This window comes from Eleutherodactylus coqui, chromosome 10 (assembly GCF_035609145.1).
Source record: "Eleutherodactylus coqui strain aEleCoq1 chromosome 10, aEleCoq1.hap1, whole genome shotgun sequence".
Lineage (NCBI taxonomy): Eukaryota > Metazoa > Chordata > Amphibia > Anura > Eleutherodactylidae > Eleutherodactylus > Eleutherodactylus coqui.
The window spans coordinates 28,708,004-28,720,921 of record NC_089846.1 but is presented as its reverse complement, the minus strand read 5'-3'; the positions used below and the strand labels follow the sequence as shown (position 1 = coordinate 28,720,921).

At 41.1% G+C, this 12,918-nt stretch overlaps 1 protein-coding gene across 1 annotated transcript in view; it reads right to left on the bottom strand.

The window, feature by feature from the left end:
- Positions 1-12,354, bottom strand: part of LOC136580290 (myosin-4-like) — a 34,042-nt gene extending 21,688 nt beyond the window's left edge. The window contains exons 1-16 of the mRNA XM_066580737.1: positions 12,344-12,354; positions 10,551-10,591; positions 9,621-9,833; positions 9,397-9,540; positions 9,019-9,175; positions 8,901-8,928; positions 6,592-6,706; positions 4,883-4,975; positions 4,737-4,800; positions 4,482-4,580; positions 3,071-3,174; positions 2,844-2,982; positions 2,633-2,751; positions 719-868; positions 457-627; positions 68-374 (exon numbers count right to left, since the gene is read on the bottom strand). Of these exons, the coding sequence (XP_066436834.1) occupies positions 68-374; positions 457-627; positions 719-868; positions 2,633-2,751; positions 2,844-2,982; positions 3,071-3,174; positions 4,482-4,580; positions 4,737-4,800; positions 4,883-4,975; positions 6,592-6,706; positions 8,901-8,928; positions 9,019-9,175; positions 9,397-9,540; positions 9,621-9,821 (1,891 nt within the window). The 5' untranslated portion in view covers positions 9,822-9,833; positions 10,551-10,591; positions 12,344-12,354. The remainder of the gene's footprint in view (positions 1-67; positions 375-456; positions 628-718; positions 869-2,632; positions 2,752-2,843; positions 2,983-3,070; positions 3,175-4,481; positions 4,581-4,736; positions 4,801-4,882; positions 4,976-6,591; positions 6,707-8,900; positions 8,929-9,018; positions 9,176-9,396; positions 9,541-9,620; positions 9,834-10,550; positions 10,592-12,343) is intronic.
- Between the last annotated feature and the right edge of the window lie 564 nt (positions 12,355-12,918).

Here is a 12,918-nt window from a genome sequence, read left to right as displayed (position 1 = left end):
TTAAATACAAATACTGCAATGTAAACTTTCAGAGTAAAACCGTAAAGTGTAATAACATAGCACACACCATCGGGACTATCGTAGTTCGCATACAAGAAGCCCAGCAATTTGACAGAAGACTTCTGGTAGAGTTGGATAACTGATTCGTTCAGTGGATCCTTATTCTTATCGAGCCAGCCAGTAATGTTGTAATCGACAGTCCCAGCATAGTGCACCAAGGAGAAGTGAGCTTCAGCCTTCCCTTTAGCAGGCTTGGGCTTCTCAAAGTTCTTGCACTTGCCAAGATGCTGTTCATAAAGCTTGTTCTTGAAGGATGTGTCAGTAGATTTGGGGAACATGCACTCTTCTTCAAGGATTGAGAAAATGCCCATTGGCTGAAAGCACATAGCAAAATGCGTTTAGTTGCTGAACAACATGTAGAAACAGATTAATAGAAATGGATTTATATGAGAGTACCTTCTCAATAAGCTCAATGCAGGCAGCCAAATCCATACCAAAGTCAATGAACTCCCAGTCAATACCTTCTTTCTTGTATTCCTCCTGTTCCAGGACGAACATGTGGTGGTTGAAGAACTGCTGCAGCTTCTCATTAGTGAAATTAATGCAGAGCTGTTCCAAACTGTTATACTATAACACATAGGAAGCCAATGAAAAGATACAGCATGTTTGACTTGTGGACTAGAACAGATAAGTAAAGCTAGAACAGATTACGACTTACATCAAAGATTTCAAATCCAGCAATGTCCAGCACACCAATGAAGAACTGTCTGGCCTGCTTGGTGTCCAACTGCTGATTGATACGGATGACCATCCACAAGAACAGTTTCTCAAAGACGGACTTGCTGAGGGCACTAACAGAGTTGTACACCTGAAGTAGAAAATACAACAGCGTTTACATAAAGGGGTTTATTACTCTGGACCAATCCTTCCTTACATATTTTTCTTCTCATCCCCCTAAGGGTGGTTTCACATGCGCGAGAAAATCGCGCAATTTTCGCCAGCTGTCATAGTCAGTAAAAAAGCAAAACTTGAAACCAATGATTTTCAATGGTTTCATTCCCATCTGCGATGTTTTCACTGATGCGATGTTGAGAGGATACAAAATCGTGGCTTGCTCTATCTTTGGGCTCACACCCACTGGCGTTTTATTCTCTCTTGCGCTGCGAGAGCAAGTGAAAACACTCGCCTCACAGCACAAGAAAAACGCTGTGATATTCCCAGTGTTTTCAATGGAGCCAGCGGCAGCAGCACCAGCCCCATTGAAAACATAGGGAGAAGACCGCAGACTTCAGCCACAACTGTCACAGCTCTCACAGCTGTGGCAGAAGTCCAGCATGCTACCCCATTGCTTTCAACGGGGCCAACGCTGCTGCCGGCCCTGTTGAAAGCAGTGGTTTGTAGCAACCCCCGCAGTATGATTTTCGGGAAAGGGCTTGAAATATAAGCCCTTCCCTGAAAATCATCATTAGCTGGTTAAAAAAAATAAAAATTTACTCACCTCTCCGCCGCTCAGACGCGTCTTCCGGCGGGCTCCCCTGCAGTGCTGTCCAGCACTTTCAGCAGGCGGGGATTTCTGAAAGGGCTGTGCTGATTGGCTGAGCGCTCAGCCAATTACAGCCAGTGCTTAGCTTTTCTCTTAGCTAAGGGAGCCTTTAGGGGGCCTGCAAACTAGCTATAAATTTGCACGATGTGAGAGTGAGTGAAAGTGCAGAATTATGAAACCAATAATTTTCAATGGTTTCCTTCACATTTGCGATGTTTTCACTCAAGTGATGTTGCAGGAAAAATAATCACGGCATGTCCTATCTTTCTGTGTTCTGAGTTTTATTATTTCCCATGTTTCCCTATGGAGCCTCCTTTTTATCACATCCAAAAGCAGGAACTTGCGATTTTCATGCTTTGTGATGCGTTTTTAACATTAGAAAGTCCTATTGACTGTCGCGCTTACAAATCGTGCTAAAAAAACGCATGAGAAAATCACAAGTGGCAGCGATGTTTTTGCAAGAAAAAGCAGTGCTGACGCTCAAAAACCGCGGGTTAAAAGACGCGATTTTCAAGCGGCAATATCACGATCACCAGTGTGCAGGAGCCCCTACAGTCACATAAAAAGTGTCATTTCCAGGAGAGATTTTTCGATTTTAATTGCAGATTTTTATTTTATGTCTCACGTAAATATATTTGGTACAAAACTCAGTTGCCCAAGTCCTCCTCCCAATATGTAACAATCAGAGAGCAAGTATGTTCGGAAGTGATTACATGAGCGAAAGTCCATGTCATGCCTCTACTGGGACAGTGGAACAGGCAGGAGAATCACAGATCAGTTTTTTGCTGCTCGCTCCTCCCCCCCCCCAGCTCCCCTCCGCACACACACACTGCCCCACTCTGCTCTGCACACAGATTGACATGACAGCTGTTAAATCAGTATTCCCACTCTCACTTCAAACAGCTACAGCCTTGGTTCTTTAGAGGCTGCTGAACTGTGGCTTTGAAATGAGACCAAAAGCTTGTCTGTAACCACAATAGAACCGGAGCCACAACCTTTTGAAGTAGAATGAACTCTGTCCAAAACTGTAAAGTCCTTTTCTGTAGAATGAACATAGCTCGGGGTAATCAGTAGGAGGGATTAATGTACCTGTGATACAGTCTGTCCCTTGGTGACATATTCATTACCGACTTTTACTCTTGGGTAGCACAAAGACTTTAGCAAATCAGCGGGGTTCAATCCCATCAAATATCCAACTTTGTCAGCAACTGCATGTAGAATACATAGCGCCATTTTATTGTAAGTAAATGATAAAAGAGAACAATTCAGATATCTTATTGCCTATTAAAGATAACCTAACCTTCTGTGCCGTCTGGCTCAGCCTGTTCTTCCCTTTGCTTTTGCTTGAATTTCATGTTACCACTGTGCATGATAGCACCAGTCATTTTGTAGATACCATTTTTTTCTTCTGGATTGAATCCAAGAATGTCAATAGCTGTCTATTAAGAAGAGAAATGAACAAGATAAGTAACAACATCTTTGCTTTTTATGAGTGTGTGCTTTACAATAAAGTTGTTAGCTACTTACATCTGTGCCTATATATTCCTCCGAATCATCAATACTCTTCACCCCTATTTCACCCTGGCTGATCCAAGGGTAGTCATATGGGTTAGTGGTGAGAAGAAGCATCTCTAAATCCAAGAAGACCATAATCCACTTAGTGACCAAGGCACAACTTTTGCTATATGTATTTTCCTTGCTAGTGATTTATGCATTAAAGTGACCCTATGGTTTCAAGACAAATTTCTGTTACAGGAAAGTAGGGGGAGAAGGGTATATTACCTATAGCTGCTCTTCTCTGCCGTCCCCGATCCGCCTGTTCTGGGTCCTGTTTACAGCCATCCAAGATGACAGCAGCAGTTTTGTAACAACCTGCTGACAATATGCACTGATCTCTGATTGGTCAGTGCTGATCACAAGATCAGCTGTGGCCAGTCGGAGAGCAAGTATAGTGCACTGATAATCTAACACAACCAATGCATTGTGGAGATTAAGTAGTCAGAAGATTGCATTGCCCATCTTGGAAGGCCGAAAATGGAACCTAGAATCAGCAGATTGCAGGGATGCAAAGAAGAAAAACTTTTCCCATGCCCCCTCTGCTCCTGGGACAAAATTTTATTCCAAAACCAGATCACTTTAAATACTTCTGGAGTATATGCATTAGGTTTCTGTCACATGCCGGCCGATATGCACTGTGATCTGATGCATTGGATTCCAATGTATCGGATCACATGGGCATATTTCTGAGACATGAAAACGCCTCGCCAAGCCAATATAGCGCCGGGCATTTTTACATCGGGCCCAAAAGATAGTCTTGGAACTATCTTTTGAGCCAGGAATACGTCGGCCGCTGCATGGGCTCCTATGGGAGTTCATGGCAGTGGCCGTATGTGGGAGGGAGTTTAGCAGCGTGTCTGCTAAACTCCCTCCCTCTGTTCTCCTCCCCCCATGCAGGCTCACCACTCGTTCCCCCCCGCTCATTCTGTGCAATGGGAGGGGGCAGAGCTAAGCGCTGGTCCACCCCGTCTCCTCCCATTGATGGCTATGGACAAGGGGTGGGCCATGGGTGGAGCTAAGCACTGCCCTCTCTCCGCCCCTCATCCATAGCCATCAATGGGAGGAGCCAGGGTGGACCGACGCTTAGCTATGCCCCCTCCCATTGCACAGAACAAGCGGGGAGGAACGAGAGGTGAGCCTGCGATGGGGAGGGAGGGAAAATGGGCGATGGCCTGATGAGCTCAGCACATTTGCACTGACCTCACCAGGCTATATGAACAGGTGCTCAAACGTTTGATTCGTGCGCCCGTTCACCAGATTTTCCTCTCTCAATGTAGTGTATATCGGCCGGCCAATATCCGCTCGTGTGAACGTAGCCTTATACCGTGTTGTCCTTAAAGTCTGTTCAGTTTTTAAATCTCTTTCAAAATCTAAAACTTACCAACAACCTCTGGCTTCTTGTTTGTTAAGATCTGGTAGAAGATGTGGTAGCTTCTTTCAGCTGAGAGCTGGAATGTTACCCTGGACTTTTCTAGCAGATCTGTAGTTGCATGGAAACGTTATAAGTCACAAAAAGTAACAGAACCCCAAGTAAGTTACCTTATAATTTTGCGAAACTGTAATATATGTGTAAAACTACTGATGTAGGCCTGTGTAACAGTCTAGGATCTAGTATTTTGTACAGACTCATCCTTACATGTTTCAATATCAGCTGAAGACAGTTTTCCGCTGGTTCCAAAGTGAATTCTAATGAATTTACCCTAAACAAAACAAAAAGGAAACATGAACACATTTTTGTATTGGGTAAAATAGAAAAGAATCTGAACATGCTTCAATACTTACAAAACGAGAGGAATTATCATTTCTCACAGTTTTGGCATTACCAAAAGCTTCCAGCAGAGGGTTAGCCTGGATGATTTGATCCTCCAGAGTACCCTAAAAATAGAAGACATAGGCATATTTAGTTAAAGGAACATTTTGGACAAAACTTCACTAGGCATTACACAATTTATCAGTTTTGCATGAAATATTTCTTTAACCATCATTATTTTTTTAAATGTTTAGTTGAATTTATCACAATGGGATATCAATAGTGTTGAGCGAACCAAAACCGTCAAACCCTGTTTCGGGTCAAATTTTGTTAAAAGCTCTGTTTTGCGCGAATACAAACCTCGGGCAGTTCATCTCGGCCAAACTAACTAAATCTAAATGTTAGAGTGATTTCACATCTGCGTTGGCTATTCCGCTTTTATTCTCAGAGCAGGAAAGGGGAATCCTCATGGCCGAACGGGGAGGGGGGGATAGAACCGAACAGCGTCGGACAGACCCCATTAACTTGACTATAACAGCGGTTGGACACAAGGTTAAAGGCAAAAACTGACTGGTGAATGGCACAACCTTCCAGAGAACAAAGTGATGGTGAGAATTCAGAAAGATTGTATCTTTTATTGTGAAAGAACCACAAAATATACGTGTTTCGAGGCACAAGGCATCTTCTTCTATAATGCTTGGGTACAATACTACATCATATGTAATAGGGAGACAGATCAAAAGAAAGGGGGTTGACGCAGAAAAGAGGGTACAAGGAGGACAGATATATTATGAGACAATATTATTCACATAATCGATAATGGCAGAATAATTGAAAATATAAATTTAACAGAATTATAAAACATACTTTTCATTTATGCTACTATCCATGATTATGCTAATAATATTGTCATATATTTGTCCTACTTGTTCCCTCTTTTCTTTGGTTTTTGGAAGCCGCTATGTATCCATATAGATATTCCTGTTACATACATTTCTTCTAGCAGGATACAGCAGACGAAAACATGTTGGCAGAAATAAGAAGAATACATGATAGAAGTAAAGCACAACTTTATCCGGACTTCACAAATATTAGGAAAAGTTGGGAAATTGACCCGGTTCTAGTTTACATCTTTCTTCTTTACTGTACTCTGTTCTAGTTTCAGTAGTAGGAAAAGGTTGTATGTAGAGATGAGCGAACCTACTCGGTTCGGGTGTTTTTGAACTCGAGCACCGCTTTTTCCGAGTAACTCACTACTCGGACGAAAAGATTCGGGGGGCGGCGTGGTGGAGTGGGGGGTAGCAGTGGGGAACAGGGGGGAGCTCTCTCTCTCACCCCCCCCACTCCCCTCTGCAACCCCCCGCTCAACCCCGGTGCCCCCCGAATCTTTTTGTCCGAGTAGTGAGTTACTCGGAAAAAGCGGTGCTCGAGTTCAAAAACACCCGAACCGAGTAGGTTCGCTCATCTCTAGTTGTATGCCATAATGTCAAGATCTGTTCTTCACAGAAATCTCATAAAGCCACATCCTCAAATCTTGAACTCGACCATGACACTCCATGTACCCTCTCAGTTACTTAGCTGTCCTGATAAACGCAATATTAACACAAACAAGGTAATTTGTTTTATGAACAAACACTATTACCTCCGTTACAAATCTTCTTCCAAAAAGTCTGTGAAGTTGGTATGTAATACATTGACTAACATTGAAACTACTGACACATGCCTCCATGTAAAAAGTTACCTTTGTGCTGCTGACAGTTTCCTTCTTCTTTCCAGAATCCCCAATAGCTGCAACTGTTGCAAAATATTGGATGACTCGCTTGGTGTTTACAGTCTTTCCAGCACCGGATTCTCCACTGCAGGTAAATAGGAAAAAAACAAAACGTAAATATATAGAAAGCGAAAGGATCGAATATTGAACAATATACAATAAACATGAATTGTTTCCCAATTATAAATGAACGGCAAAAAACTAAATCAGTGCTTCAATTTTTATAACTGAAACATGGCTTGATGAAAACTAGGGCCCTGTAATTGAACCTGCAATACCAAGAGCTATTTAGTGCTGCATTGTGAGAGACAGGGAAGAAAAGGAGGTGAGGTAGCTGTCTGATTTAACCCATTAAGGACCAGCACTGTAAATATACGGCAGCTGGTCCGGGGCTCAAAGCCTAGCCGTATATAAAATTACAGCGCAGCTTTAAGCTTTATGCCTCTGCAATCAATCAATCAATCAATCAGAGAGGACAGGTTGTTAGCTGTTAGTAACAGCTGATAACCCAGAGGAGAAGGCAAGAGGTTTTTTTTTAACCCTTTCTGCCTTTTGTCTTCCCTGAGTACACAGAAAGAGCACTCAAAGAGCACTGTGTACTCCAAAAGTGAAAGTAGAAGTGTAACTTTCATTACAGGAGCCAGGGGGTCATGTGATCGCTGGGATTCCCCGCTATAGCAGAGCTGCAGGGTCATATTAGACCCTTATCAGCTCTGCAAGTGACTAATGTCACTGCAGGGTTTGTTTTCCCCTGTAACTGGGGCTCCTATGGATGCCCCAGCTACAGTGGGAAAGTGTCAAATAAAAAAAATAAAAAACTGTGAATGTCCCCCAGAGGTCTTACAAGACATCATGGGGGACACAGATAGTAAAAAACATGATTACATACACAAGTAAAACAAAATTACAGAATAAAACAACAATACATACAAAGGAAAGAAAATAACCCAAAACTGACATCAACCAAAACCGAAACCGTCGCTATAAGCGCCCTGTAATCCAAAACCGTACATATTATATATCAAAACATCCAAAACAAAATGAGGAACCCATTCCCATACTTTATTTTAGTGTAAATATACTAATTAAAAAAATAATAACTCGGAATGTTAAAAAAAATCATTTTTTAGCGTTCTGCCTCCAATAAAACTAAAAAACTTTTTTAAAAAGTCAGTAAAAAAGATATTCAAAAAAATCATCCTATAGGTCACGTAAAAAAAACAAAGCAAAAATAATTTTGATAGCTAAAGGAAAAAAATAGGGCCGTAAAACCACCACATGGGTAAAATCCCTAAAAAGTGTCTGGTCCTTAAGGTACAAAACAGCCTGGTCCTTAAGAGGTTAAAGGGGTTGTCCCGCGCCGAAACGGGTTTTTTTTTTTTTTTTTAACCCCCCCCCGTTCGGCGCGAGACAACCCCGATGCAGGGGTTAAAAAAACAACCCGCACAGCGCTTACCTGAATCCCGGCGGTCCGGCGTCTTCATACTTACCTGCTGAAGATGGCCGCCGGGATCCTCTGTCTCCGTGGACCGCAGCTCTTCTGTGCGGTCCATTGCCGATTCCAGCCTCCTGATTGGCTGGAATCGGCACGTGATGGGGCGGAGCTACACGGAGCCGGCATTCTACACGAGCGGCCCCATAGAAGACTGCAGAAGACCCGGACTGCGCAAGCGCGGCTAATTTGGCCATCGGAGGGCGAAAATTAGTCGGCTCCATGGGAACGAGGACGCCAGCAACGGAGCAGGTAAGTATAAAACTTTTTATAACTTCTGTATGGCTCATAATTAATGCACAATGTACATTACAAAGTGCATTAATATGGCCATACAGAAGTGTATAGACCCACTTGCTGCCGCGGGACAACCCCTTTAAAGCTTCTTTAAAGATAATGATGCCAACTTCTTTGAATACCTTGGTACTGATGTTTCAACAGACAAAACAATCTAAACATTACTCATCTATCAACCCTCATGTGATTGATCATCATTTCTCAAGGAATTAGAAGAAGTGCTGTCCATCTTAACCCCCCACTAAAGGTAGATTAATGCTTGGATAGATGACTGCCTCACAGTTTGGAAAGAGTTACTTGGTAATATGGACAAAACTTGGCTTTTCTTAAGCAGTCCACTCAGCCAGCCACTGAAATGGTCACACTCTTGAATAAATTGTGTCTGAACCAGGGCCCTCTCAAGAATCCTCTGGTGGACCATTGTAACCATTCAAGGTTTCATAGTAGCTAACCCAGAATTTGTTAAATAGGAATAGCGTGTGTGACTTACGTAATCAGGACAGACTGATTTTCACGATCTATCAAAATAAGACATTAACAACAGGTCAGTAGTATCTAAACATGAATATATTATGAACCAAGATGTATGTCAAAGGACGAGTCTGTACCTGTCAACATGGACTGATAGGCATTATCAGAGATGGAGAAGATATGTGGTGGGGCTTCAATGCGCTTTTTGCCTCTGTAGCCGGCCACCACCTCGGGGTTGTACACTGGCAGCCACTTGTAGGGGTTGACAGTGACACAAAAAAGCCCAGAGTAGGTCTGCAATACATGACAGAATTTTAATGAGGATGTTTGAGATGACCACCCAAAAAGCATTAAAAAGTGGTCTTCGTTATGGGTGATCCACTCAAGGAAAATGGTCAATATCCATAATATATGCTAGAATTAAAAATGTGTCACCAAAAATCTTTCACTGCCTATTCAAGAGGTCGAGAAATCTCATATTTTGCTTTCTATTTAAAAGAAATGTTAAGACTTACGTAGATCATCCAGGCTGCATAACGCTCTTTGAGGTTATACAGCACAGATGCCTCATTCAGGTGGGTCATCATGGCCATGTCTTCAATTTTGTCAAACTTTGGCGGATTTTGAAGGTAAAATTGATCTTCATTTACAGTCACAGTCTTTAAAAATAAAATAAAATTAGTTCTCATCTTAAATACAGGCCTGTACTCTAATTTATTAGATATAGGGTTAGCATTACCTGATTATCATCAGTCTTGGCGGTTATTTTTTCACCTTCTCGAGAGGTAACAGTTGCTTTCACATACAATTCCTTTGGGTCATCTATAAAGCCAGAGTTCTTGGCATCAAATGGCCTGGTTTGGGATGCTATTCTCTCTTTATCACTCTTACGGAGATACTGGGCGGCCTCACCAAAGACCGCCATTTCACTGTCACCCATGGTTGCTGGATTCTGTAAAAATATATCTTAGGTAGGTCAGTCTAGTACCTTTGGTATGGTTACAATAAACAATAATTTTCTCATTAAACAGTCAGTTTACCTTTCCTCAGAAAAAATAGTGGTGCAGATTTACTAATACTGTCTAATAGTTAGACAGTGCAAACTTAGACTGGACAGTCTTTAAATGCGTCGCCCTTATTACAATGATCCTGCTGAATGATACATTTGGTATATCTTTAGACTGTCTAGTTAACTTTATACCACCTATTAGTTCGCATTTTTACATAAATTATTGAATTTAGGCCACGCCTACTTTTCACAAAGCCACGCCTCTTTGTGAGATATGGTAATAAAGTGTTTGAAAGTGTCTAAAATGCACCATAAATGTGGTGCAAAGTATGTTTTCCTAGGGGACTAAAAGAGTAAGCCCCCTAGGAAAACCAGGATACAAATTGGGTTGGAAAGGGTTAAAGAGGTTTTTTTGATCCAGAAAGCTGTTGAATTCTCAATAGTAAATCCGCCCCATTGTTTATAACTTTCTAGTGTAACGCCACTATAGATAAGGGATGATTTTAAATTATGTAGTAAGTTGAACTTTTTTTTTAGGTGGCCCCATTATTTCTTTGTGTTATGTTTAAATGTAGTAGATGTATAATAACGTATGCTGATGCATAATTATGCTAATATTCTTGTGAACTCTCTGTATATTTGTATTGTATCACCACCTACCTTTTAGCACAGCCGCGGGATAAACAATATATATGATTTATCTACAAAAAAAGAAAGCAAATTGCAGATCAGTAATAATTGTTCAGCTATAGAAATTTCTGTCAGATTGGGGGAGATCCCATTTCTGGGATGTCTATGTATTAAGAGAGTGGTGAATACCCTGTTTCCCTGAAAATAAGACATAGCATGATTTTCCAGAAATTTTGAGGATGCAAAATTATTTTTCAGGTTTTTTGAGGATGCTTGAAATATAAGCCCTACTCCAAAATTAAGCCCTGCTAACAGTTAATTTAAAAAGTCTATTTAAATAGTGTCCAGGCAGCTATACATGTAAAAAAGTTAAACCTTTTTGAACCAAAATTAATATAAGACACTGTCTTATTTTCGGGGGAAACACGGTAGTTTGCATGTGTTTTGCTCTCTCCATTAAGGTCTGTGATAGTTACCTAAACTTAATTAAAATAACGTTATTCTTCATTTCAAGACACAAATAAGTTTGATAAGAATGATATATTACATACATTCTGTCATATGTAAAAGCCATCACTCAGTAGGTCTACAACTCCGCCTCATAGACTTGTTCTGTGATAGGCAAAACTCAGAGATGGACAACTAGAGTCACTGCCAAGGAATCTATCAACTTTAGTGCCTAGTGACCTAGATCATTTTCAGTCCACTTATAAAGGTGTTGTCCCGCAAATGGAATTCCATCCCTATCCACAAGTTAGGGAATAACCATCTGATCAGTGAATGTCCGACTCCTGGGACCTCTACTGATTATGAGAGCAGGGGTCTGTATGGCCCCAAATGAATGGAGCGGTAATCACACCTGTGCAGTGCTGCTACATTCATTTCAATGGGACTGCTGGATATAGCCAAGTGCTCCCTCTCCTCTATATCTGTCAGTCTCATTGAATATGAATGGATTGGCAGTGTGCATGCATGACCATTGTTTCATTCATGCATTGGCTTTGAAAGCTCTGTTTCTGTAATCAGTGGTTGGTCCCCTATGCATCATATAGTTATTCCCTATCCTGTGGATAGGGGATAAGATCTCTTTGTGGCACAAACCCTTTAGGTACACCAAATTAAAATGATATATTAGGAGCTATCATTGTTCTAAGCAAATCATTGATAGATATTCTTTAATGCGAAATTTTGTATACAAAATATTGCTTGATCAATACTGACTGCTTACATAAAGAAAATGCTTTTATTATTTTTTAACACAATTATTAACCCTTTGCAATCCAATTTTGGATTCAGGGTTGCCTAGGGGGCTTTCTCTTTCTGCCATTATACAAAGGCGCCATCTGCTGTTTAGAGCCAGTACTGCGGTATGGGACCTGCTGAAGAGGTCCCCCGACAACAGAGCAGCCGGTAATATACAGTAAGAATACCCTGCCGGACGTTTTCCGACATCGGAGCTGTGTACAGCCTTCAATCAGAATGTCTTCAGACGTCAGACAGTGGATTGGAAAGGGTTAATAATTAAATTGGTTGTCAAGCAGAAGAACTTTTGATTCAGTGATGTTGAAGTGGATTACATTAGCACATATTCCAAGCAACGCTTTATATACAGAGCATGGAGAGAAGATCAATGACCAGCGGTCACTTCCTTCTTTCTCTCGCTCCTTATACCTATTAGAGACATTTACCTAGACTGTGACATTTTCTATATGATTTAAGAGCTTTGTCTAATAGTAAATCAGTACATGATCCAAAGTCACTTAAACTGGTATAGAGATTTAGGCATTCATGCTTCTTCACATGCAACACAAACAAATACTCACCAAGACCAAAGAGGAAATCAGATGAACAAAGGACACCGAGTAAGCTTATATAGGGCATCCTTCTGCAAACTCGGCACTCCTCACTACCGGAATGAACCTTAATCAGGCACCAGGACCCAATATTGTCTGTTCATCACATGTGAAAATAACACACCTAATTTAGAAGCAACCATGAATACTTGAATGTTCAATGTGACATTTGTGGGGATTGTTTTTCACTGAGACCAGGAATAGGAAGTCCTAAAGATGCTGTTACACTGCAGGGATCTTGTCTGTGTGTAAGAACAAACTTTGAAAAACGGATGTAAAACCACAGGCCTTTTTTAATAATGCCCCTGCATTTTCAACTTTACGTCACTGAGAATAATTAAAATGTATTAAAAACGCAAAACGCGTGTGCAGTTTTACATGCTGCTTTCAAGGTATCTTTTTAAACACAGTCAAAAATGGTGGCATGTAAAAGCAGCCAAACTGAAAGAAAACTCAAATTTTAAGTCTTCATGATACAGAAAAAATGACATCTTATCTTTATTCTGTGGGTCAAAACTTAACAGTGTAGGTCGGAACTTTTTTAC